This window comes from Lethenteron reissneri, chromosome 52 (assembly GCF_015708825.2).
Source record: "Lethenteron reissneri isolate LAM-NWPU_2019-01 chromosome 52, ASM1570882v1, whole genome shotgun sequence".
In the NCBI taxonomy this organism is placed as follows: Eukaryota; Metazoa; Chordata; class Hyperoartia; order Petromyzontiformes; family Petromyzontidae; genus Lethenteron; species Lethenteron reissneri.
Window position 1 is genome coordinate 1,147,606 of NC_083830.1, and position 27,274 is coordinate 1,174,879.

General features: G+C 52.3%; 1 protein-coding gene across 8 annotated transcripts in view; it reads right to left on the reverse strand.

Annotated features, from left to right (window-relative positions):
* Positions 1 to 720: 720 nt before the first annotated feature.
* SLC7A7 (solute carrier family 7 member 7) overlaps positions 721 to 27,274 on the reverse strand; it is a 28,708-nt gene continuing 2,154 nt past the window's right edge. The window contains exons 2-13 of one of the 8 annotated variants that reach the window (XM_061573397.1): positions 24,582 to 24,880; positions 22,925 to 23,078; positions 15,314 to 15,448; positions 13,640 to 14,197; positions 10,154 to 10,279; positions 9,601 to 9,745; positions 7,967 to 8,090; positions 7,333 to 7,436; positions 4,966 to 5,062; positions 3,967 to 4,116; positions 3,204 to 3,387; positions 721 to 2,304 (exon numbers count right to left, since the gene is read on the reverse strand). In XM_061573397.1, coding sequence (XP_061429381.1) covers positions 2,210 to 2,304; positions 3,204 to 3,387; positions 3,967 to 4,116; positions 4,966 to 5,062; positions 7,333 to 7,436; positions 7,967 to 8,090; positions 9,601 to 9,745; positions 10,154 to 10,279; positions 13,640 to 14,197; positions 15,314 to 15,448; positions 22,925 to 22,976 — 1,770 coding nt within the window. In that variant the 5' untranslated portion in view covers positions 22,977 to 23,078; positions 24,582 to 24,880 and the 3' untranslated portion in view covers positions 721 to 2,209. Of the gene's footprint in view, positions 2,305 to 3,203; positions 3,388 to 3,966; positions 4,117 to 4,965; positions 5,063 to 7,332; positions 7,437 to 7,966; positions 8,091 to 9,600; positions 9,746 to 10,153; positions 10,280 to 13,639; positions 14,198 to 15,313; positions 23,079 to 24,581; positions 24,881 to 27,274 lie in introns of those variants that run through there. The other 7 variants (XM_061573398.1, XM_061573403.1, XM_061573402.1 and 4 more) reach the window with 7 other exon arrangements.

Below are 27,274 nucleotides of genomic sequence, written 5' to 3' on the forward strand. Positions count from 1 at the left end.
ACACCCCCACACGCACGTACACACCCCCCCCCCACATGCACGTACACACCCCCACATGCACGTACACACCCCCACACGCACGTACACACCCCCCCACACGCACGTACACACACCCCACACGCACGTACACACCCCCACACGTACACACCCCCCCCCACACGCACGTACACACACCCCACACGCACGTACACACACCCCACACGCACGTACACCCCCCCCACATGCACGTACACACACCCCCACACACGCACGTACACACACCCACACGCGCGTACACACCCCACACGCACGTACACACACCCCCCACACGCACGTACACACCCACACGTACACACCCCACACGCACGTACACACACCCACACGCACGTGCACACCCCACACGCACGTACACACCCCACACGCACGTACACACACCCCCCACACGCACGTACACACCCACACACCCTACACGCACGTACACACACCCACACGCACGTACACACCCCACACGCACGTACACACCCCACACGCACGTACACACCCCCACACGCACGTACACACACCCCCACACGCACGTACACACACCCCACACACACGTACACACCCCCACACGCACGTACACACACCCCACACGCACGTACACACCCCACACGCACGTACACACCCCACACGCACGTACACACCCCACACACGCACGTGTGTGTAAACTCCTGTAAAGTAAAACAAAAACCCACCCAAAAGAAGGGTTTGTGTACTTTTATTAACAAGTCAAGAAAATTAATAAAAAGTGCAAAATAAAACCAAGTTCGAATCAATTTGAGACAACAACACCAGCTTCGTAACATTTGCAAAAAGTTTTGCCGGCTGGAGCGGGGGTGGCAGCCCACATTGAACGTGGCCACATGGGCTAATTTACCTTCACGATACCTATATACGATGCATATATTCAATAGCACACACATATATATTAATTTATTATTGTGTGAAACAACTATGCATTCAAAACTAGCCGTGGAAATAGACTGTGGTGTCTAAAGGATAAAGCTTACATGAAAACTATTTTTATTTGAATGGACAATGAGTTGAAATGCGAGGAGACTAATACAACTGACGGAACGTGGTCGCAAACAATCACAATCCACCACAGCCACAATCAAGGTCAGGGTTTATCATTGCACGTTCGCCATACGGCATGCCGCTACTAGTCCAATGTCTCATGCCAGCAACAAAGATCGTTTATGAAAATATCAAATGGACATTGCTTAAAAACGAACCTATTCAGAAGTGTGTTGTATCTTGTCTGGATTATAAGGCACTTCCAGGAGGGGTTCAGGAACTGTTATGGCACAAACGTCGCGTTTCTGACCGGGAAAGGATCCCCAACGTTCGTTGCCGCCATTATTTAGATTTGTGTGGCAACGCTAAAAGGGCCAACTGTAGTGCTCGCATTACGATCTCAAGTCCAGTGAGGTTTGTTTATTCTCTCACGCTCCGCATATATTCCAGCGTCAAGTGAGAGACAGAGACATTCTCACGAGGAATCGCTGCAGCCAGTAGTACACCACCCTGTGTCGATGTCCCTTAAAGTGTCACTTGTGCAGGCCTTGTAATCCACACTCGGGCGCGCACTCTCTACAGGAAGTGTTCGTCACGTGTCACTCACACCCACACCGTAAACCTCAGTGCTGGAATTAGGTGGATTCAGAGAAATAGCAAAAGTTTAATAAGATGGGTTGATCTTTCAGTCCACTGCCTACCAGACTGCTCAGTAGACCTGAGGACCGGAATGACCTGGAGGTCAAAACCCATATTTGACGGCAGGAGCCCAGTGTTCTCGCGAGGCATTAGACCCCCCTAACCAGCCAACAATTAACGTAAATAATGTTAGCAAAGTACCCATTCAGCAGAGTTAATAGTAATGTGCAATCAAATTCAGTAGTTTCACCCAAATATAAAAATAATAATTACCATAAAAAAAATCAACAACGAAACTGTCTCAAATATAACAAGAATACAATGTAATCGTGACAGCCACAGCTGATGGTATCATTTCAGTTATTAGAGACTGTCAAAGTCTGCTTCGGGATTCGCACAATGTGACGACTGTGCCTCAACTCCGGGGCTGCCTGCGCTGTAATGGATCCTCAGTGCACACCGCTGGCACGGCCTCTCCCGGGAGCCCGATGAGCAGGAAGGGCAGAGCGTCCGGAGGTCGCTCTCGTGGGAAGCTTCAACTCGACTTGGGCTCAGACTCCTTGTCGGCCTCTTTGTCAAGCTCCGTGAGACAACAGTTGCATATGAGCTGCGTGTATCTCATGATAAAATCTGCGGACGAAACAGAACATGGTGTTAGTCTCTTCTTCGTACCGGATTACGTAACTCATCATTGAGCCTCTCTACTGTCTACAATCAGGAACAATTCCTATGCACGCTGGGCAAGTTAACTGGCGATGCTGCTGCTACGTTGGTCGTGGTGCACAAGCAGCATTAACAACAACTTCAACACACTCGTGGATGACGCTGCCTGACAAGGAAAGGTATAGAATAGGCGATATTTCTGGCAATGCTCCTCTTTCTGCTTTGAATCCATTGCAGAGAGAGGGCCATTGCCCTAATCGTCGGCTATTATGTTTACCTATATAGGGCAGTGTTCATGTCAAATACTATAGAGAAGTCACCTGCAGCCAATGAATATTGTTAATTCGATCGGCTGCTCAATGTTTGGACCCAGACACAAACCGCGTGTCCGGGGCTCGCGTCACGGCGAGTGAGACGACGTGCGCCAGCCCCGCCTGGGCACCTGGGACATGCCACTCAAGCTACATGGAAATGCATTTCAATCATCATCATCACCACCAACATATTACTCACCGATTTCCACAATGTATGAGGGGATTTGGACTATGCTGTCGGGCAATCGGTCCGTGGATATAACCGTCGATTTCATAGTTTATTAATTGGCTGAAAAACATCTTAATTAATCGGGGACTGCAAAACTTGGGAAATTGTTGGTGGTACCTGCTCACAACCTGGCTGCTGCCTTCCAACCTCGTCTCATTCCTCAGCAACCGCCAGATGCAATTTTCACGAACGATGCAAATTGCACAAACGATCCAAATATTTCCAACTAAACATTATAAGAACGATTGCAGTTGTTGTTGCTATTGCTGCCAATTTAGCTCGTTAAAGGAGGGCACTCGTGCGGTGCGTCCACTCTTGATTACCGGTGATCTTGCGGAGGATCTTGGGCCGTTTCTCCTCTGACAGGTGGATCGTGACGAAGTAGACGGGCACGCCGGTGAGGGCGATCGCGATGCCCACCAGGGAGTTGACGGTGTCGCTGTAGAGCGGGAGTACGACGAGGAACACGGTGCAGCAGCAGAACACGATGGGGAATATGATGCTCAGCTGCCAACAACAACCACAACAACAACAAGCACACACGCGGATTAGGAAACGCAGCCGTCACATGACTAACATCTCCACCGGCAAACAGTCATTCGTTATCAGTGTAAAGTGTCAATAATGGGACGCATCTACACAGAGTGTAATCTCTCCGCACTGTGCACACAGTATTATGTAAGCAGTGTTTTACTGCATTTAGGAAATTACTCAAACTAACACCTTAATTCGTGCGTGTTTTTGATCGCAACTTTTTAGTAAAGCTTTCTCTACATCGGTATGACTGCCCTCTGGATTCAAGTCAAATAATTTATTTGAAAAACCTTATTCGTATGTATAATTTCACTTGTTTACCTGGGAAAGCCTCACCGGGTCTTAAGACTATTTTTCAGGAGGTTCCTGCAAAGTTTTAGCAGTAGGGGGGTGATGTTACTGCTGCTATGCGAAATCCCAATTGAGTGATTTCCAGACAATTCTTTTCAGCATTTGGATGTTTGGCCATCGTGTGCTTGTCCTGTAGCGGGGCCCAACTGGAGCATTGGTGAATGGAGCGGTAGGCCACGGCGTTTCCCGCGTGAGGGGTACCTTCAGCGGCCGGTGTCGATTGGGCTCCTTCCACCGCAGGTACAACTGCCCGGCTATCGAGAGCCCCACGAAGAACCAGTAGCTGAAGCTGTAGTAGTTGATGAGCTGATAGATATCCTCCACGCACAGGTAGATCAGAGACATCATGCCCTGCAGCAACACACAAGGACGCAGAGCCACGCGTGCTGTCAGGCTCGACTCGGAGCGGCCGCGTCCGAGACGTCGCGCCGTCCAGGCCGACCGCAGGGGCTGCGCGCACACGTGGTTCAGGGTGGGGCAGCTTCGCTATTCCTGTTCAAATTGGCGCGGGTTGTTCAGATAACCATACTTTTGAAACCTGGATAGGATGGGTAAAAATGCATAATTTTTTCTAAAACACCTCCTGTTTGTGAGCAGGTCGATATGGATGCTTGCTTTGTCTCTCGTTGAACAAATGGATGCAGCGGATAAGCGTACAGTTGAAATTAGCTACACGTGATGTATTCCATTGTGATTATGATTCTGCCGGTTCACCCAGGAAAGCCTCGCTGAGTCTCAAGACTCTTTTTCAGGAGGGTCCTGCCAGGTTTTGTCAGAAGGAGCGATGTCGCTGCTGTGCGCGATCCCAAATGAGTAATTTGCCAATAGCACACAGCCTTTGTGCTTGTGCAAAAACCACCAGCATTTCCTGAACATATCCATAGCGGTCCCCTTGTCTTAGATCATTATGGTTCGTGTTCCGCACTGTGGCATTGTTCTGCTATGGTGGCTTTGTCTCATCATTCAAGGCAGAGGCCCGACCCCCACGCTCCGCCTCTTCGCTGGATGCCCTGGCCCGAGTAGCCCGGCGGCAGAGCGTCTAGTCAAATAACAGCGCCTACTCGGCCTATAAACAAAAACATACCGAGGCATTCTAGAATTATGCATTTTAAGATAGCATTTCATGCCAGGTGAGTGAAAATGAACACTGTACGTGTGCACTCTATGAAAACCGTGGGAATGGATCTCAGACGGTCTCACGTTGAAGAGCAGGGCGGGCACGGGCGTGTAGCGCTCCATGTGGATCAGGCAGATGGCGTCCGGCAAGTGTCCTTCGCGCGAGCCCACGAAGAACAGCCTGCAGAGCAGCAGCAGCAGCACGACCGCGTCAAGCGCCTCTTAGTGTCGACCGCGGTCGCAATCACACTCCTGACGCAATAGTGCTCAGGCTGAGTCAACAGCGGTGTAGAAAACAAACAGAAATGCACATCCAATGCGGCAATTACAAAAATACCATAGGTCACAATTTTGGGATCAGAGTAATATACGCCTCGACCACCGTGAAGTCAGAAATGACAAACTGATCGTCTCGCAGTGATGACATCACATGTATCCCTCTAGTTAACACCTAAACAGGAGGATTTCTGGCTGTCACCGCATGAGGCTGGTTGTAATTACTGGCAAAACGTCGTACTCGAATTGTAAATGTTGTGGGTTTACTCTCCAACACACCAGTGTGCTGACCTTGCACCTAAGTGGCATGTTTCGTTTACGTGACAACCCTTACTAAACAGCCGTGTTGGGTGGGTCTAACTGACAAATTGATATTTACGCAATCTAACCCAAAAAAACCTCTATTATGGATACAAACGAAGCGCTTGTGGGACGTCTGTGTCAAAAACGAGGTGCAGTTTCCTGCCTATGCACTTAGTTGTAAAACAAGGGAGTGCAGAGTTGCCATCTGATAAAGGTGCCAATTGAAGATCTAAGTTGCCTGTCGATGGAGAACACGCTCACAGAGCATCGACACGTCGTGTTCAACTTAGTGCACTGGAAAGTCAAGTACGTGAAATACACACCGGCTGATGACAAACTTGTACCCTCTTTTGGAAACGATCACGTTATGTTTAAATAAATAAAAAGTTAAGAAGCACAGCAAATACAAATTAGAAAAGACTCTTGCCGTGCGCCAGACACGCTCAGACGGCTGTGAGAAAGTGAATATACTGGACCTGACTTTAGCGCAAATTACCCACAATTCCCATGCCTAACCCAGGCCCCGATTTGCTAAAATTACTTCTTTGCACTAATGGATTCTTCCATTATCTGCATTTCTTTTCACACACAACAGGAGCGGCCTCTAAGTGGCGGAAAATGCTTCCTCCTCGCACGTATTCACAGATGAGTCACCAGAAGTGGCGGTAAATGTTCTGTGCTTCCCTAGGGGCGACCTCACGGATATCTGCATTGATTTACGGAGAGGCGCGGATTTTGGGATTTGCTCTCGCTAGTTTACACATTCCCAACCTGCAATGTCCTGCAACTGCCATCAGCACCGACAGTCGTGGGCTGTGGTGGTCTTTGTAAGAGAGCTGCTTAGCTCGATGAACCTTACCGGCTGAAGCAATCAACTCCGTGACTGATTCTAAGTCTATGAGTCTCTATGTAATTCTGTGGGTATCTGTGTAACTCTGTGGGTATCTGTGTAACTCTGTGGGTATCTGTGTAACTCTATGTGTATCTATGTCACTCTGTGGGTATCTGTCACTCTGTGAGTATCTGTGTAACTCTGTGGGTATCTGTGTAACTCTGTGAGCATCTATGTATCTCTGTAACTGTAATGTCCTGTAGCTGCCACCGCTGTCGATGGAATTGGGCGGTGGTCGTCGTGGTAGCAGAGCTGCTCAGCTGAATCGGATCTTGCCGGCAGAAAGAGTCGAGCCGGAGTCCCCTATTGACACTACCGGTAGAGAGCTTCACTCTGCAGAGGAGCCTCATCACTGCGTCCACCTCCCATGGACACGGGGTCAAAGTGTCCAGCTACAGGGGTCAACGTCTCCAGCTACAGGGGTCAACGTGTCCAGCTCGAGGCGACCCCCTGCAGGCACCGTTAAGCGCTTGAGTCCCACCCGCACGTCTGCCAATCACTCTCTGACTGGGATGTGCGTTCTGATGCAGAGACACGAGCTGCGAGTCGGATACGTGACAGAGCCACACCACTCCTCACATCTCCCTCCTCTCCCTCCTCACATTCTCCACCTCTCCCTCCTCACATTTCCACCCCTCACATCTCCGCCTCTATAGAGAGCGCCCGCTGGAAGAGAGTACAGCAGCTGCAGGGATGCGGGTGGCGAAGAGAGAGAGGAGGAGGGGGGAGATGAGTGGAGTCAGACGGTCGAAGTAATTTCTGCAATTGAGAGTGGTCAATAGGACGAGAGGATCCGGCAACAGTGCGCGAGGCATCGTCGCCGACTTGGGGGGCTCGCCGTAAACATGCACGGTGGCTCCGTCGCGACGACGCGACTGGAGCTCCTCACGCTGGCTCCGTCGCGACGACGCGCACCGAGATGCAGGTGCCTGACATCCCGGCCGCGTCGCTTCGCTTGCTCAGTGCGACCGGTGCCCTACCTGGAGGCGGCGAGGATCGAGGCGTTGAGCCCCCCGAAGCAAGAGAGTGCCACGGCCAGTGGGATGGTCCAGTTGAAGATGCCGAACACCTGGTCCGCGAACGTCTGGCGAGGCACACACACCGCACGGGGGCGTCACTCGCAGAGCAGTGTCCACCGTCGACTGCGCCGTGGAATAAGCACGAGACTCTCGACCAGAGCGCACCAACAGCACACGTGGACTTGCTATGGCTGGAAACAATACAATGGGGGAACTCATAAATACCCCCCAACATCTGGATTGTAACAACTGAGCCTGATCGAAGAGGGGGGGGGGGGCAACGGACGCAAAAATTGTTTGCCTGTTTCAGAAGTGCGTTCATTTAATATAATCAAACAGTGTTGTGTATATGTTTGTTATGTATATTCGCAGACTGTTCACTACAATTGTGTACCTGTCCCAGGAGACCCCAGGAGGAAAACGCAGGCATCCGACAGAAGCAAATATAACATAGGGGGATAACGTATCATCCAGAGTGAAATAGTGGACAATCAACGGGGTGTCAATGCAATCTAAAAACAATTCAGAATCAAATCCCTCGAGACCTGATGATCAAAATTATCTGAAAATGTAATCTTACAAAGTGGACACTCACCACGGCTACAGCATCGCTGTTCAGGATGGCTGTCTGGTCCAGCACGGTGTAGTAGGCCACGTTCGTGAGGATGTAGATGACGGTGACGACGGGCATGGAGATGCCGATGGAGAGAGGGAGATTCCTGCAACAGAGCGTGCGGCGAGGCAGCTCAGCAATCACCTGATCACCAGATCACCACATCACCAGATCACCACATCACCACATCATCACATCACCACATCACCAGATCACCCGAGGCTTCCCACGGGGCAGCTCTGTGCTCCCCACCCTCTTGTTATTCAGCACTACGTCCACAGTGTTACAACTATTCTATTCATCATCGGCCATGATCAATCCACTGCTGCATGAAGGCCTCCCCAAGCCGTCGCTATGGATGACACCGTTACGCAATCGGTGTGACGCCTACGAGCACGTTTCCAGGTAATTTTTGTTTAACCAGCAGAGGACTTCCAGCTGAGGACTCGAGAGGCTGGGTGACTCTCACTCGCTGAGTGACCCCCGGGGCATTGGTCCGCTGCCAGAAGGGGGTGGCGATTGCCGCGGTGCATAAAGTCCCAATGGGCTAAATTGCGGTGTCATTTTCGAATTTGGCAATTTTGTACCATGACGCCGGCACACAATGGCCTTCTCTTGCGAATGACGTCAAGGGATCGTTAACATCCACCGCGAATGAGGCAGATGGCGCGTACGCTTATCGTGGTTAATCCACGTGCGCTAAGCTTCGGGGCGGCTGCCGAATTCGATCCGTGACCGTCCGAACGAGCGGCGCTACGGCGGCGGCGATGCACGGGGGAGCAGGCTTCGTCTGGCGTGCGACCTCAGTGGTTCGTCTCTCCTGCAGAGTGCGTGCAGAGAAAACTCGTGGGGCTTGTGATCGACGTCACCCTTCTTTGGATGCGATTCGGTGATACAAGACGGCACATCTCGTGCAGGTGTAAGGCACAGGTGCTTGTCAGGTAAGACAAACCACACTTTGAGACTCGCTCCCCCCAGAATGAACAACGCAAAGCAAACTGGCAGCTGTACACCCCTGTGAGCCGTCTCTTATAATCACACTCACGCTGCTGTATGGAAGGTCAAAATACGATCCGTTATCGATCATATTACATGATTCTGTCTCAATATAAGAACTGCAAAACAATCGTTGGTAGCACCGGCTCATCGCCTGGCAGCCGTCCAGCTCGGTCTGTGGCTCCTCAGCGATTGCGAGATGCAATTTGCATGGACCACGCTTTATAAAAATTCATAATTAAGATTTTTTAATTATATTTTAGAACTATTCGCTGATCGCTGTACCGGGACGATCCTGCTTGGTCAGGTGGAACAGCCATTTGATTGGCTGGGGCAATTAAAGGAGAAGAGGTGGGAGTTTGGCTCACAATGCAGTGGCCGAGAGAAGGTTCCAGAAGGAGGGGTGGTGCTGCTGGCGGTGCACGCGGGAAAAAGTGCGAACAAAGCCGAGCTTCAGCAACTCTACGCGCATACGCCGGACTCTTCGACACAAGTCGTCTCAAGAATAAACAGAACACGGACACCATAATCTGCACCGGCGACCGCGTTTCATGAGCAGCTGACGCGATCTCGGTGGAAGCTCCGTGGGACAGACGGCGCCTCCGGCAAGGGCTCCTCACCGCTCCGGGTTTTTGATCTCCTCCGTGACGAAGTTGAGCGTGTCCCAGCCCGAGTAGGAGAAGAGCGCCGAGTAGAGCGCCAGGGCCATGTTCCCCACGTCCCAGTTCGAGCCTTCGAATGACGACTCCAGGTTTTCTGTCTTTCCTGAATGCAGCGGGCAGCAACGACAACGGAGCGGTCACCACAATCGGCGGACGCAGGGTCCGGCGGGGGGCCCTGCGATGTCGCCACGGTTTTGCGAAACTCTCGTGGAACGGAACACGGTCCAGACGGGAACAAGACTCTTTAATATCCATGCGCAGCTTTCCTGGCTGGGCTGCGTGTTGAGCGTTTTGTCTTTCAAGCTTTCACCACGACTGCTGTGGGGATCGTCATTAGAATCTGCACTGAAGATGCCCGCATCGAGATGCCGCCCGTGGTATTACGATCGACCGCGAAAAGCGCACATCACCGAGACATTGTCGACGATTGAGAGCACATAAGATTTATGTTGAACTTGGTTCACACTGCACGTAGCCGAGCGCGCTAATCGTGAGTGGTGTGACTTCGTACCTTTGCAGAGAAAGACGATGCCGGCGATGATGACGGCGATGAGCGCGATGACCTTGGCGTAGGTGGAGAGGTCCTGCACGCGGATGCCATGCTTCACGTACGCACAGTTCACAAACGTCAGCAGGCCTGCACCACGGGAGGGGCGGGGGGGGGGGAGATATGCACTCGCTACCATCAAACGCTTCACTGCCCACGGCAGACATCGTGACAATCACGACCGGAATTACAACTCTCGTAACGTCACTCCGCAGCCATCCCGCCACGCTCGCTCTCGGAGAGATAAAACGACTCGGAGGCAAACGAGCAGGAAAGCAGCAGCAGCAGTCACGGCGGGTGGTGAGCCGGCACCATCAATTCGCCCAAGATCTGCGGTCCTCTATATATTAAGACATTTTAAGAATGGGAGCGCCGGAAAGAAAACCCACTTGTGTAAAGGGGGAGACATTCCAGCCCTGTACGGATAGAACATATTGAGATTAGTCCACACGTTGTGCCGCGTTGGCGCGCGAGAACAGAGCTGCCGATGGCATCTGACGAAGCTGGATGGCATCTCCAGCAAAATGTCCGACAAAACTCTCTCGATTTTGCTTGGGCCTATCACCATAACTGGTTTTGCTGATAAACCAAATCAATGGTACATTCGTTCGTGACGTGACAACTCAAATCGACTGGCCCCGCCGTTGGGTGGTGGAAGGTTATTGTTTACAACATTATACCTACGCGACAATCTAACCCAACAGAAACGAGAGGATGATTGCCCTTCTCTTTCCCTTACCCAATCCGTGTTCGTGTATGGGAGAGATCTCTTGTGGGTAGCCAGATAAATGGACAGTCCTGCAATGCCTTGCTCATTCCACTGCTGCTGGATGAGGCCACCACTCGAGAAACCTCTGGAGAGCCTCCTCTATATAATATTTCGGTCTCCTCTTCCACGCTGACCAAATATCTTGGAAGAGGTGGGTGTACCCACACATTACCCCACCACACAACACCTGCTGAAAGACGAACTGTGGTTGTCCCCGTGTACATTGCTGGGTGGACAGAGGCGTTGGGGCGGGGTGTGTGGATGCACCGTGTCCACTCCAAAGTCTGAGTGCAGCGCAATCAGTCACCAAAGCTGACGACTGCACTCGAACACGGAGTTCTTGAAAGTGCGTGCGGTCAGAACGTGTCACAAACACGCGTTCACATTCCACGCTTCCCCTGGAACCAATAGAAAACTGTATCGTACTCAAGCATATGATTAACCAGTGACATTTTATAAACGGTTTCAAGTGTTTTCTCCTCTCGATTCTTCTACCAGCGGCGTTCTGTACGAGTTGTAAAAGATTTGGCAAAAGAGCGAGTGTGCGGCGCACCGTGCCTGTGACAAGTCAAAGTGAACACAATCTCATCTCGAGATCCGTGGAATGTAACGACACAGATCAGCTTCCTGCTATCTGCACGCTGGAAGCTTCTCCCACCAGCGATGAAGCTGCGGACCCTGCGGTAGTTAAGAGACTTTGCGGAAAACAGTAGTTGCCTTGGAACCACGTAAAATGATCCGATGGGTGAAACAACATTTACCAAAGTAATCTAGATTACTTCAAAGACATAACTGACTCATAACTGACTCATAAGTGATTCATAACTGATTCATAATTCACACTATGGGGACCTCATTTGCCAGTAAAAATATGATAATTGGTTCTTTACCCTTCTATCTGGCGTCATCTGGTCCAACCCATATGAGACTAGGCTCGAAGGAAAGCTGTCTCGGGTGTGGACCAATCAACTTCAGGGACAGTGCACATTATCAGAGTTATGTCTTTTGTTTGTATTTATGACTGCAGGTATTGCGGTCTATGCAAACATGACTCCTTGCAAAAAGGTGTCAGTTTTGTTGCCAGATAGAAGGGTAAAGAACCAATTATCTGATTCATAATTGGTTTCTTTTTGGTTTGGTGGTGGTGTAAAAGTGTGTCGTGACCTCTTCTCCACCCGTGATGCAAACGTGCCAAATGTCTGACTGCTCCACCAGCAGAGGGAGGAGTCTCCCAACGGGCAACGACGTGTCGCCGGAGACGACGTCCAGCGACCTCGGCTTGTGAGCAGGAGCTCAGGTTGCGAGTGCCACGCTATCCCGGTCCTGAAGTGGGTGCCGCGATGTCATCGGCACAGTCGTGCGCGGTGGTCGAGATTCATCGCGAGTTGTTTGGTTGTGGTTGGAGGGTTAGGGCAGTGCAAAAAGGTGATGTGTGAAAATCACCTCGCCTGAATTACGGTAAGGTGCAGGGTATTAGTGATGGAATTCTAATGCTACTGTGATTCTCGTGAATTAATGTTATGGGGCACGATGAGGAATTTGTAATGGAAAGAGATTGTTGGTGTTTTAGTTTGTTACATTATAATTAAAAATATATAAATTGATTACGTCGAAATGGCAAGAGTTAGTTAGTCATTATGAATGTAGTTAAGCACGATTGTACTAGGGACCATCGTGCGAATTTAAAACGTGAATACCTCCAATCACAGGCATGTGAAAGTGGCCGTGGTAGTGGTGGGAGTGGGGATGGTGGTGGTAACAACAATGATGATTTGGAATAATCCGGATGAGTGCTCGTTGAGGCTATTTACAGACAGCTATTTAAGACAGGTGTAAGGAAGTGATTTTGGTTGATGAAGTGGGTAGACGTGGGGGGGGGGGGGCTACTCTTTATGAACACTAGAAGCGCAACTCAGCGCATTCTTGTACTACCAAGCAACGCCCATGATCGACGTGGGGCATGAGGAGGACATCATCCAGCAGTGGAATGGCTGAGGGCTATAACTGAACGTTTTCCCTGCTCTATTTCTGCGTTCCCAACACCTAGAGCCATGGCCGGGTTATTCAGCTGCTCCCGCGTTAATCTGCAGAGGCAAGGGGGCAAAGGTCAAGCTGAATCACTTCAGCACCTTTACAATGTTCTGCACCTGAAGTGTTTATCTAAAGACCTTTTGATTCCTGAACCCAATAATGGTTAATGAGTAGGGTAGTGTACATCCCACACGGTGCCGTGCGGAGGAACCACAGACAAGCGGCAAGGAGGCCAGGCGGTGAGGAAGAGCCAAACAATTGCCCGAGCTCTGCGGTCCCCGATATATTGCGATTTTTTTTCAGTCAATTAATGGGTTTGTGTACATTTGGGATGAAACCCCAGCACCTGGAGACAACCCACGCGTGTGAGGGGGCAACACTCTATCCCATACACATGGACCAGGTGGAGTCCACATTTCCCTGTACTGCCTTCTCCTGGTGAGCGAGGGTACGGCACCTCGACGCCCGTGGGGAGGGAGTTTCACAACGACGATGTCTGTGTGCGATCCACCAACCCTCGCTGCTGCCTCCACAGTGCTGCATTACAGGCAGCCACGTGGTGCGTAGCCAAAACAGGCCCTGCTGCAACATCGAGACGATGATCTGTTTTTGCCGACACAGCGCCCTGTACGCCCGGGGGGCCGACTCACAGATGCAGGCGGCGGCGATGAGCCTGGAGGCGGCGTACGGCGGCTCGCAAGTGGAGAAGATCGGCTGCACCAGGTAGTTGGCGAACGTGATGGCGATGACGGCCTGGCTCGTGGGTTCAATGATCAGCAGGGACGTCCACAGGCGGATGAAGGCCGGGAACTTGCCGAAGGCCTCCAGGATGTAGGCGTAACTGGCCCCCGACTTGGTGATGGTGGTGCCCAGCTCGGCGTAGCACAGGGCCCCGAATACGGAGAAGATGCCGCCCAGCGCCCAGACGACGAGCGACAGGCCGTAGGAGGCGCTGTACATCAAGACCCCCTTGGGCGAGACGAAGATTCCCGAGCCGATCATGTTCCCCACGATGAGGCACACGCCGCTGACGAGCGAGATCTCCTTCTTCAGCTGCATCGAGTCCTGGGGCTCCTGGGCGGGGACGTCGCCGTTCGTGGGCCCCGTCGCCTCGCCGGCGACCCCCCCCCCCCCGTTGGTGTGCTGCTCCGAGGAGGGGGTGACGGTGTAGCGGCCTTTATCCTTCCCCATCGCTGCAGCGGCGCTTCCTGCGGACAAACACAAACGCGCGCACACGCATTACGAGCCAGAGTGAGTCACAAGAATAATAAACACATTTTATCCCGCGCGCGTATCTCGCGAATCGGACGCAATGTTCGATCGAGACCTCAGAATTGCCGAGCCAGAGCTCAAAGTCCCTCATACGCCAAGCTCAGCAGGTGAGTACCTGAGAGTCACCTGAGAGTCATCTTGAGCTGCTGGAGGCAGATGCTGCTTGGATGCAGTGAATGAGTGGTGCTAGAGTTCCAGGCGACGTGTGTACGCACAGTATTTGCGACGCTCCTGGAGGGCTCGCATCAGTAAATGACGAGAGAACCCATTACAACAGAACAAATAAAGCAGGTTGGAAACGAATCGAGCTAACAAATCTCTCTCTCCCAACAACAATCATTAATAAAACGACCACTTGTAACGAGCACACTTTTCTCAAGCCGGAGGGAATCTTTGTTGGATTGCGAACACAAGAGGTGCGGGCGAGGCATGGCAGCGGCTGTCGACGCGATGCACCCCAGTGTCTCAATCACTATCACACGCAAAGATAAAGACCCCCCTATAGCCTTAACATACTATCGGAGAAAGTGCTGGCAGTTATGATAGTGAACTCCTATTAAAGCCAGCATGGCACACGAGGGAGTCGGTGGCCAGCATCAAACCCAGCCGCATTTATCTCCCCAGTAGCAATGTTTACACACTGGGTACTCATTTGAGGCTAAGTCGACCTAAGACATGTCCAGGACCAGTTAAGGTATTAGTCACTGGCGTTGTATGTGAGCTGGAATCGAACTTGGGCCGGCTGTTTGTAGCGCCACGCGCTAACTTCGTCGCCACCGCTCCCCTACCGAAGAAGGCAAAGATCGTCTGGGCAATTTTACAAAAAGCCACAGAGAAGACAGGCGTTTGTCTGTCAGCCAAGAAACAAGTCACCCCGCCCCCCACCCTGGTCACCAGATCCCACCGCCCAAGTGGGATCTGCGGCACCGTGACCGGGCCCTGCTCGGCAGGCTCCGAACCGCTCACGGGTCCCACTGTGTGCAGCAGCAGCAGCAGCAGCAGCAGCCGCGCAGGTTGGGCTCGCCGCGCAGGTTGGGCTCGCCGCGCAGTACCTGGAGCCCCGGCGGTGCCAGGCACAGGACCAAGATGGCGACGAGCATCGCCGTGGGACCGCGCACAACAAGGAAGCCGGGCGGCGACGTGGGGCCATGCCGCGACCTGCAACACGATGAAGCTGCTGCTGCTGCCTGGCTCCGCGCATGCAGACACAAGCTAAATACATACATTGTAAACGTGCAATTGCACCAATGAACATCATTAAGGATAAAATAAAATATTTTCCCAAGAAAATTTAAGATTTGAGATGTTCAGAGCCCGGATACACTGATACACTGAACTCTCAGCAGTTGCTTCACCAGTTTGGGATTCTCAATCAATGCGCTTCGCCTACAGGGCATGGACACCACCGCCCCCGCCCCCCTCCCCTCCTCTGGCTGTTCCATCAGCGGTTCTGCCAAGCAGGGAATTACACCGAGAGACGGATTCTATTCTATTCTTGCGCGTGATGGCAAAAACACGTTCAAGAACTAAATGCCAACGTCTGCCAGTCACGGCAAGAGGGCTCCAGCAGAGAGATTTTGTGTTGATTTGCAACTCCTTTTCCGTTGAAGGAGCGCATCCTGCAGTGGTTTACTACGTGGCCCATCGTGTCAATTGTGACGGAGATAACAGTCCACAACGGACAGTCAGGGGACCCTTGCACGATTGCAAAATAAGGGCATCAATAACAAAAGATGATAATCCCAGAATCTAAAGAATCTCCCTCACCACCACCGCTTTAAGCCACACAACCCCTTTTGGACCCATGCACTTCACCTTCAACAGTGCAACTTTAGCCCTGGCGATAATGACGAAATCTTGAAAAGCTGAATGGAGTTCACAAGAAGTCACAAACACCTGTTCCTTGTCAAAGACCCAATGACGCAGGTCCCTGACTTTGATTTTCCACAAAGCTTCTGGGCCACAACCCCTGAACCGCATCAGCTTGAGGCACAAATAGGAACATTAAAAATTCTCAGGGCAGTGTGGGATGACTGTGGTCGCCACCCAGAACAGAACCGCAGAGCGTCTAATAACTCAGTGCCCGAACCACAAAGGAGGCATCATCACAGCAGCGACGCACCACTCCACTACTCCTGACGCAATCGTCTGGCTCATCAACCACCTCAATGTAAAATGACAGCCGTTGCTTTACATCAGCATCATATGATGGTTACGTGAAAACCATTAAGTCCCAACAGAGTTGTACGTTGGCAGTGTGAACACATTGATCATTACCCAGTACTCCACTGTGAACCGCAATGGAACAGCGCCGCACGCAGAGAGTATCCTCACCTCTGTGGACAGAAGCGGTGAGCGCAGCAGCCTCTGTCACCACCTGCCTCTGTCACCACCTGCCTCTGTCACCACCTGCCTCTGTCACCACCTGCCTCTGTCACCACCTGCCTCTGTCACCACCTGCATGCGCAGTGTGGCCTCACACAGTCCCCAGGTCCCCCCCCCCCCAACGCCGTGGACAGAGTCCACGCCTACCAGGGGAAAGCGCCCCAGGAGCCGTGCCGCTGGGGCAAACCAACTGGGCCACTGATGCGGGACGGAGCATTAGGGTGATTTAAATTGCAATAGTTAACTAGCGCGGAGCTGGGCAGCGGTAGAAATAAAGGTTTTACAAAATAGCATTTACATATTTTTTATGTATTTACTTTCCTGTTTAATTTCGTTTTAATGTTTCCATGACTGAGTGTGCCGCATTAGTTGATGCGGTGCCATTCTCCCAGGTCGGGAATTCGCCGTTCCACTTCACTGCAGGAGTGACCACACACGGGTTCGTGTGTGGTGTGTGCAGCTTGCACTCCTTCAGCGGAGGAACAGCGACACGAACTCTCTTTCTGCTGAAGCCCTCTCGTCGTGGCCAGCAGCAGACCTCCACATTGGCATCGAGCTTCTGAACTGTTTGCTGCTGCTGCTGCTGCCGCTGCAGTCATGCACACGAGTAGAATATGATTTACTTTGTGAGCAGCGGCGATATTACCTTCAGAATCCCGCCGGCGCACACGAGGCGTCCTGCCAAGCCTCATAATCTGCCGAGGAATCTTGTTCACAACTCGCTCGACACGAAGTGGTGGAGGTGATTCTTGCGGAGCGGTTTCTTGTCGGTGTTGCCCGAGGGAGCTGCGGTGTGAGTTGGTCAGTACGAGCCCAAGGGAGTCTAAGGCAGTGGCGTGACCTCGCACACACAACTAAGGGTCAAGGAGTTCATCGTGTACTGTACACAGAGGACATCGTACTCGGCCAGGCCACGCAACATCCAAGGGTGCGGCCCGCCAGGTTAACCTGTACATTTGTTACCCTTAGAAATGTTTCGGGTTTGTTTGCTCAAGTGTGAAATTGCTAATGATGCGAATTTCAAACGGCCTCGGTGCTACGCAAGGCACCGGGGTACCCGGAGCGGGGGCCCAGCAGAAGTCTGTAATTCGGGGCGCACTCGTGAAAGAAATACAGGGATAAAAACAATCACCTGTTCAGTATAAAGTTTATAAAGTGCATGTTATTAACAGTTTTATACCATATAGAGTAATTTTGAAAGGCCAGATGCCAGGAATAGGGCACTGCTGAAGTCCATTGGTACTAAGGTTTAACCATGGGCAATTACATTTATTGGTGTGTTTTCTAATCCATAAATGTGTTTTTACTGTTAATAGAGAAGACAGTAGGTTTAACTATCAGTTCTAAATTCCATCACAGTTGAGTCATTTTGCAGACTCAGATTTAGTTGATGAAAAAAAAACATGTTTTACCCTGTCTGGCAATAAAACAGGTGTTAGGATATCCAGATTAAACTGTGGCGGAACACAGCTGGGGCATAGATCCTAACGGAATAGAGATTACACCTACGAGAAGATTACCACCTAACCTCATCAGATCTCGAAAGCTAAGCAGACTTGAGTCGGGTTAGTACGAGGATGAGACACCTCCGCCAGGGCTGGCTGGGCGTTGTAGGCGAGGAGGCTGCCACTAGGTGGCAGCACCGAGCGTGGCCCCTCAAGAGCCTGGGCCTGCCTGGGGTTTCTCTGGGTTCCTGCCACAAGGAGCCAAACGCTTCATGAATGGTACCGGCCAAACATCTCAATGATGGAGTCTTGGGGCCGCAGTGAGGCCTTCCTGAATAAATAATTGGCATTGTTATATTACTGGCATTATTACATCAGAATCAGCAGTGTATTTCACATCACATTTCTGCCCCCCCCCCCCCCCCGAGACGAAGTGCTTGATAAGAGGTCCCGCCGTCACTGCGCGGTCTGCCTGTGGTGTGAACACGCACACGAGACTGCGTTTCATTCGCCCGTCACTCGGCATGGAATCACCCATTGACTTGTGTTTAATTCAATATGCAAACAACACAAATCGAACTGCAGTGGCTCTGTATGCGAAACCTGCGCCCACGTGGCATGGCAGCTGTAATAGAATCATCTACGTGACGCCGTTTCCATTGCATTAGCGTGGGACTGGTGGGGTGCAGTGGCGCCGTGGCTAACGCCCTGTGCTATGAACCTGGCTACCAAAATGTAATTCCCAGCCACGGCTAACGTCAGTGGCGAGCGATATCAGAATCAGTCCGACCCCCCACCGCCCACCTCCACATCGACCAGTGTGGTGAAGTATGGTCGAATGCCCCCCTTGTAACCGCCACGGCGGGAGGAGACCTTCATCTAGCAGCGGATTTACAAAGTGCTGAAAATTACTATTGCATCACATTTACCTATTTGTCCGCTCTTTTTATAAAGCGTCGGCAAAAAATACTTTACCACTTGCTGTTAATAACCGCTGTGCTAGAGCGTGATTATACACTGTAAAAGCTTTCTTTAGCGTTTCCAGAGTTACTGTTGTGGAATGGTGTAACTTAAATTGCTAGAAATGTGTTTTAAGCACTGTAATGCGATCACATTACACACTCATCACATTACCCATAAACTTGCAGGAACGACCTGGGGCGCCTCGGATGATGCGCTGCGAATTGTCGCCCTCTCACCGATCTACTCGGTGGCAGAGTCACTGCGCTCCAGCCTGGTCCGGGAGCTCCTCTACAAACCTTCCAGATGCATAATTAAATAACGCAATGAGCATCACAACCAGAACCCTGAGACCGACACCAATCCATTGGCTCCCTGTTCTGACGAACATTCTGCTATCATATAGCCACAGAGACATGCAGACTGCAAAGAAGTTTACGCGTTCTCTTGCCAGTCGAGTTATAAGATCAAGACGTCATCGTGGCCAAAGTCAGCAACACCACAATGCCACGCTCCACTCTTCGCTAGATCCTGCAGCTGCTGCTACTGCTGCTGCACAGTGGTGAGGCAGCGCAGCAACCTCCACGATCTTCCCTGATGGCAGCGTCCCACAATCTGCCCTTAGATCTCTCTCTCTGTACCTTGGTGGCTGGGCTCGTGAAGGATAAAAATAAAAATAATAATATTCGAGTCCAGTGATGCATAGCTCCCCCAGGGTACAGAGTGGCTGTGACATTTTAAATGTCAAGGTCAAGAGGTAATTATTTTAAAAATAGGGTTGGAGTAACATTTCGCAGATATTAGGTAACAAAGCTTTTAAACTTTTATGAAGTTAATGGGCGAATGCATATAATTAGTAAAACAACATCAGTCTGGGGTAAGCAACAAATGAGACCAGGAACAATCTCGGCGCAAGGGCGCACACTCGTCATGAAGCAGTGTCAGTGCCACGCACAGGCTCGATTTGCGCACCACTGCCAACACGATTCCTGAAATAGCCTCTCCACAGAGCTTCATGGGTGCTGCATTGCGCTGTGAGCGCGAGGGTCTGCGCGGTGCTGGACGGGACGCGTCTGCGCTCGTTGGCAGCTACCAACGTGCGTGGCCCGACATGTGCCACGGATGGGTGGGGGGTCAGGAGAGGCGGGTGGCTCGTGTTGGAGCACTGAGCCGGCACGGCTGAGATCCTGGGTTCCAATCCCAGGTTTCAGCCACACCCTCGATTCAACTGGGTTCGCAAGAGCCGAGTATTGGCCAGATACAAATGACTGAACAATAATACATTAAATTTGTAACTAGATTTATCACGATAACTGTTTTTTTACCCTTTTATCTGGCAACAAAACTGACACCTTTTTTTACGAGGAGTCATGTTTGCATAGACCACAATACCTGCAGTCATAATAAAAACAAAAAACATAACTCTGATAATGTATGCACTGTCCTTGAAGTTGATTGGTCCACACCGGAGACAGCTTTCCTTAGAGCCTAGTCTCACATGGTGTTGGACCAGATGACGCCAAAAGATTTATCACCTACATTCACTAAATTCCAGTTCTAAGCGCTAAAACTGCGACAATTATCTGAAAGGTGGCCATGTAGATAAGTGTGCCCCCTACTTTGTGTGTTAATTAAAGGTCACTTGAAGGAATCTTGGAAGCCATTTTGTGGTCTCCTTCTGCAGACTGCTCTCACGCCGGGTGATACGCTGTTCTGCGCGAGTTCTGAAAGGAATCTTCTTCAGAGGCCCCATTCATGAGCAGAAGTATTTGCTCATGAAAAATCCCCCGCATGCCAACCAGCACCTGGGGAGCAGTGCCAATGGGAATCGAGGATGCACGCTGATGTCACCAGACTCACCCCTCGCGACAGACTGACCCGACCAATCAGGTTCCGTCTGTCTTACACACAAACAAATATCCCCCGTATAGCCTTAACGGACTGTTGAGGCAGGTGCTGTTAGCGAGCACTGATGAAAGCCGGCCACACGTGAATAACAAAAAAGTACCGCATTTCTAGGAAAATGGCCATTGTTTCACCAAAACAGTGGCGGAATGACAATGAGAAAATGGCGAATAAAAAATATTCCCCATCATCTCAGGCCATGACATCAACAAATATAGCAATAGCTGCACATGCATCACTTTGATGGTAACGACACGAGTAACTACAGAAAACTCTCAGCCCTCTCGCTGTGCTAATTATGAGACCTCGACATTGGCATCTAGCTTCTGAACAGATGCTATCATACACAAGAGTAGAAGAGAATGGTAACTATACGAGAATGGTAACTCTAATGCACTATGGGGCAGTGCTCACGGTCAGCAACTGCCCAAGCGAATGTCCGGTCTCCACTATCTGTGGTTGAACCCTTCCCTGCTCCCCACCACCAAACCAGCAGATATGAGAGTCTATACGGTGAAACCTTTCTCCATTCGCCCAACACCAACCGAGGATTGCAGGCATGCGCTCTGCTGCGGGCACAGCGGCCTGTGGAGCGCGAGTTCCACTCGACCGCTGTCAGGCTGCGTCGCAGCAGTAGTGTCAGCAGGCTTTGGGGAAGATGAGACCACAACAGCGGGCGTGCGAGCGCGTGCGTGTGAATACGCAGTGCGTGTGAATACGCAGGCCGTGTTACACGGCGAGCTGGAATCGTTGTTAATGGGTAAAATAATAACCGACACAAGCGTGTGACCTCTTGTGCGTCAACCTAAAGAGTCTCTGGTGAAGTCACGGCCCTGCCGGAGTCCACCCGACTCCTCCATCGCGAGGGAGCACCTCTTGGCCACGTGACGACGCGTTGCCGGTAGCCGCTACGCGTTGGCCCGCAAGGGCCCAGCGTGCCGAGGGGCATTGCAAACCAGTGACGGCATCGCGTGGCCGGCTATTAGATCGTTGATATCGACGTCATGAACACCGCGTCGACAGCGCCGTGAAGTACAGCGAGAGACCTACCATCCCCGCTGGCACCATCCGTGACTAATCAGAGAAAAGGAGTATCATGGCATGATCCAACTTGTATCTACTGCGCTGGAGAGCAACAGCAATCATTTTACATTGGGATGAGTCAGAAGTAGCGGAGTGGTGAATCATCGCTCCTTCGTGTTTGCGAGTCGTTCTATATTCCATGGTCAGTTGTGGGTGGTGACCACAGTCTCCGCATACTGATCGGAGAGTTTTACATTTTCCATCTGTGTACCGAGTTTTTGCATCAGCTGCTGCCGCTGCCGTGGTTGTGTGGACGCAGTTTACTCTCCATGCCGATTCACGTTGTTCACGTCGATTCGCACGTGACCGTAGACCCGCAGGTGCAGTCGTCAGAAGCCTGGGTGTGATTGTGTGTGCCACCTGCGATCACTCACGCCAATCCACCGTCTTTTGACTTTCGCATTCCCGTTGCCTACGTGGCAAGCATGTGGTTCAGTACGGCAATATCTCAAATCTACATCTTCTACGGAATTTTAAACACCGTGTGATGATTTCATCGGGCATGGGGGTTGTAAAATGGTCCTTATCCCCCATTTTTATTTTCATCAAACATCAAACACGGTGTTTTTTTAAACCTTATTATCTGTGCCAAATTTTTTGAAATGCGACATCCTCCACCGCCCTGTTCTACGACTGTCAACGTCACGAAAACAAACTCCGTGACCCCAAACAGAGCCCCAAATAAAACTATCTCCTCGAGGCGGGATACAGCTCAGACGAAAATACATGTATCCCCATTGTCCACGGCTTCCTCAAATAGGTTTACGAAATCAGTTTTTCGGTATCTGGTTTAATGGAGGGGCTTTTGCAGTGCGGTGGGTCTGCTCTTCCAGTGTTTCCATTCGGGAGAGAATCAACCTCCCGACAGGACAGCTCAAGTCAAACCGTGTCCCTCCAGCAGCGCCCGTTGGTGTCCGAGTGAGTGGCCGATGGTCATTGGCGTCGTCCGCTGCTGAGTGATGCGGCCGCTGTTCACAACTCCGCGGCGTTGAACAACTCTGTGATGGCACGGAACCCGTCACGGATGGCCGATTTCCACCTACAACTCATTCGACATACCCACAAGTCATTTCTTCAGAATCGTTACGTGAACACGGTTAGCCTCTATGCGAGTTGCACGCGTTGTTTTTTATATGACATGGATTTTCCCGAACCATTTTTTAAGCTCATGATAAACGGCACTCATTTGAATTTGAAAAGTGAAGTGAAATTCCTTGCGCGAGTTGGGAACGCGCGTTCACTTCCTTGTACTGGGGTCCCGTGCCGAGCAGTCAGAGAGGACACCGCGGAGGAAGTTTACCGCGGGCTGCGCTGCGGGGGTGGCTACACACCCCGGCGTGGGAACAGGTTCGGCCACACATCACGCGCACAACAACAGAGGCGACCTGTCTGTGTGTGTGTGTCTGTGTGTGTGTGTCTGTGTGTGTGTGTCTGTGTGTCTGTGTGTGTGTCTGTGTGTGTGTGTCTGTGTGTGTGTGTCTGTGTGTGTGTGTCTGTGTGTGTGTGTCTGTGTGTGTGTGTCTGTGTGTGTGTGTCTGTGTGTGTGTGTCTGTGTGTGTGTGTCTGTGTGTGTGTGTCTGTGTGTGTGTGTCTGTGTGTGTGTGTCTGTGTGTGTGTGTGTCTGTGTGTGTGTGTGTCTGTGTGTGTGTGTGTCTGTGTGTGTGTGTGTGTGTCTGTGTGTGTGTGTGTGTTTTAATGTGTTTGTGTGTTTTTGTCTCAATGCAGCCGCGCCTCGACGCGTCGTGACTGAGCAATCACGAGGAGCAGCAGGAGGATGAGAGGCACAGCGAGGACTGACGCACAAAGCGCAGAGTCAACAAGAACCAACTTAGCCCCCCCCCCTTCTCACTGAGACCCTCACTCACTCAGAGTACCCCCCCCCACCCAGAGCCCCCCCCCCCCCACTCAGAGCCCCCCCCCCCCACTCAGAGTACCCGCCACTCAGAGCCCCCCCCACTCAGAGTACCCCCCCCCCACCCAGAGTACCCCCCCCCACTCAGAGCCCCCCCCCCACTCAGAGTACCCCCCCCCCCACCCAGAGTACCCCCCCCCACTCAGAATACCCCCCCCCCCACCCAGAGCCCCCCCCCCCCACTCAGAGTACCCCCCCCCCACTCAGAGTACCCCCCCCCCGATACGCGAGTCGCGCTGCCCGTGCACAGCGCCCACGTGTGGGTGCGGGTGATGTCATCAGCTGGGCGGAATGGAGACGGCGAGAAACGGGCACAGCGAGGGATGGGGAGAGACGAGGAGGGGGGACAAGACGAGAGCGAGGGATGGGGACAGAGACGGAGAGACAAATACGGGGAGAGAGACGGGAGAGAGACGGGGCGAGAGACGGGGAGACAAATACGGGGAGAGAGACGGGGAGTGGAGACAGAGCGAGAGACGGGGAGACAAATACGGGGAGAGAGCGAGGGATGGGGAGATAGACGGGGCGAGAGACTGGGAGAGAGACGGGGAGTGGAGACAGGACGAGCGCGAGAGACGGGGAGACACAAACGGGGCGAGAGACGGGCGAGAGACGGGGAGAGAGCGACACCTCGTCTCTGATGAGGTCCGTGCTGCTGGTCGAGGCTGGAGCGCGCGCGGAGCTCTGCCCTCCTCACCGCCGCCGCCGCCTCCTCCTCTTCACAACCTCCTCCTCCTCACCACCTCCTCCTCCTCCTCACCACCGCCGCCTCCTCCTCCTCCTCACCACCTCCTCCTCACCACCGCCGCCTCCTCCTCCTCCTCACCACCTCCTCCTCCTCACCACCGCCGCCTCCTCCTCCTCCTCACCACCTCCTCCTCACCACCGCCGCCTCCTCCTCACCGCCTCTTCTTCCACACTGTTTCCTCCTTGCCGCAACGCGCACCGCCGCAACCCAGGAACCGGCACAGAGGGGGCGGAGAGGGAGGGGAGGAGGAGAATGGGGAGGAGGGTGGAGGGTGTGTGGGGGGAGAGGGGAGGGAGGGAGCGGCGCTGTTTCACGTCTGGAGTCGAGATGCGGTGTACGCGCGTCTCCGCCGCTGGGGAGCGCCTGGCTCTGAGACGTCACCGCTGCTGAGCTACCATCTGGACGCCTGACCCGCCCAGCCGGTTCTGGCAGTTTCACACATCTCTTTGTGATCCATCAACCCTTGCCTTCAACGTGCGGAGATCAGAGGCGCACCTCACTACAAACTGCAGTGGGCAGTGCATCGCCTCTGCTTGCGCAGTGATGGGAACAATATCGCCAACAGTTCGATGGCAATGCGGTTCCTCTCCGTTCCGGGAAACGGCCCCAGGAGTTGCCTATCTGTGGGGAACGGGGGGCCCTGAGAACGAATGTTGAAGGGCCTGGGTTGTACTCCCGTTCCCATCGAGCGGAGTGGAAACTGCGCAAAGCAGATGGAGATCTCTTGTGGGTGGTCGGTCCATGAGTTAATCTCCTGCTCCACTGTTTATGGAGTAGCTCCGATTGCGTGTGGTGGCTGTTAAGGTACGAAAAAGAAGACTGAGATATTATAGATTCACCCTGAGACCCAATGACTCACATAGAGACCCTTCAGGCTCATACAGACATCTGTATAAAGGAGGAATTATCACAGCGATCCACCACTCGGCTACTCCGGATGCAATCATCTGGCTCGACGACGTGAATATAAAATGATAACTGTTGCTCTACAGCATCAACCATACAAAGCCAAAGGAAGACTATTGGTGCGACTCAAGTGTTGCTATCTTACAATGTGGTAGCGATGTTTGTCCTTGCCCATGGACCAATTGGATGCGGTAGCTTCAACACCGTCTCTCAGGGCGACAGTGCCGCTCTGACAAGCCGCACGCGGACAACGTCAATCAGATATTATTGGCCAGGTATAGTTCTGTCAATCATTGGGATACATTCACATTGTGTGCACGGAAATTGCATACTGCATGAAAGCAACAAATACAAAACAAATTATAATCCAAAACCGAATCTTATCTATTACCAGCATCTAAATCAAACAATCGTTTTAAAATTCGCGTAGCGAAAACGGCAAACACCCCGAGCGCGATGTGTAGCTTCTGATAAGACGGAGGGGTCTGGCACTCTGGGGGCGATGTCGTCACGGGCAAAGGTGCGAGCCCGGCACCCAAATCTGCGGGTGACCCTTCCCCTGGGTTCCCTGCGCGCCTCTGCGCTTAATTCGCGATTACTCATTCACGCGCGCGCGGCTCGCGCTTGTGAATGAATCGTTGATCGAGCGTCTCCTCGCTTGGGCGGACCTGCAAGCTTGGCCTCGGCGGGAAGCGAGTTTGCTGCCTTGGCGCGGAGGGACGTGCTTCTAACCCAGCGGCCGGCCTAATTAATGATTGCACATTTAACTTCCACGTGAAACAACATTTATCCCTGATCTGTTCCCCACACACACGAGCAAGCACTCGCCCAGCCACCACATTCGGGGCTCCTAAACATTAGCATTGGGGAGACAAAGACGTCCGGGCGTGCCAGCCTTCATAGGTGACAGCACGTCCCGCAAGAGGGTGGTCAGGCGACACGGGGGACCTTAGTGTTCTTTGTGTGGAGGACTCGTCGCTCGGGAGGCAAATTAACTTGGATTGGGCCAAAGGGACACTCGGTGCTGCCGGGCCCACTGCGGCACCGGGCGAACGGCTTGGAAACCACGAAGCCAGAAGAGCCGAGCCGGGCAGCCTCGGTCCTTGCTTCGCCCGAATCGGAGCAAGCGACCTCTGTACCGAGCGCGGTATTTCCTGGCAGGTGCACCCCGTGCGGAGTGAGTGGGTGATCAAGCACCACGACACCACCCCCGCCGTGACTCAACCCCCTGCGGGCAGGAGGGTGAGAGGCGGGGAGGGCTCAGGTTTCCTCCCGCACGGATAATAAACACAACTCAGCATTAATAAAGCGAATGTAGCAGCAGGACCCTCCCGGATAAATACACACATTATGACTCCTGGAACAATTGCGTAATGTCTCTCGATTCGCGGCGGAACTGGGCGAGTGGGTGGCACCACGATGGTGGTGATCGTGGTGATGGTCATCGTGGTGATCGTGATGGTGGTGATCGTGGTGATGGTGATGATGGTGATGGTGATCGTGGTGATTGTGATGGTGGTGATCGTGGTGATGGTGATGATGGTGATGGGGAGTGGTATTGAAGCGGTTAGCGTGCTGCGCTATGGACTAGAGCTCGATTCCCGCTCACGGCCACCAACACCAGTGACGATTAGCCGAACCGGTCCTGGCCCTCTCCTAGGTTGACTCA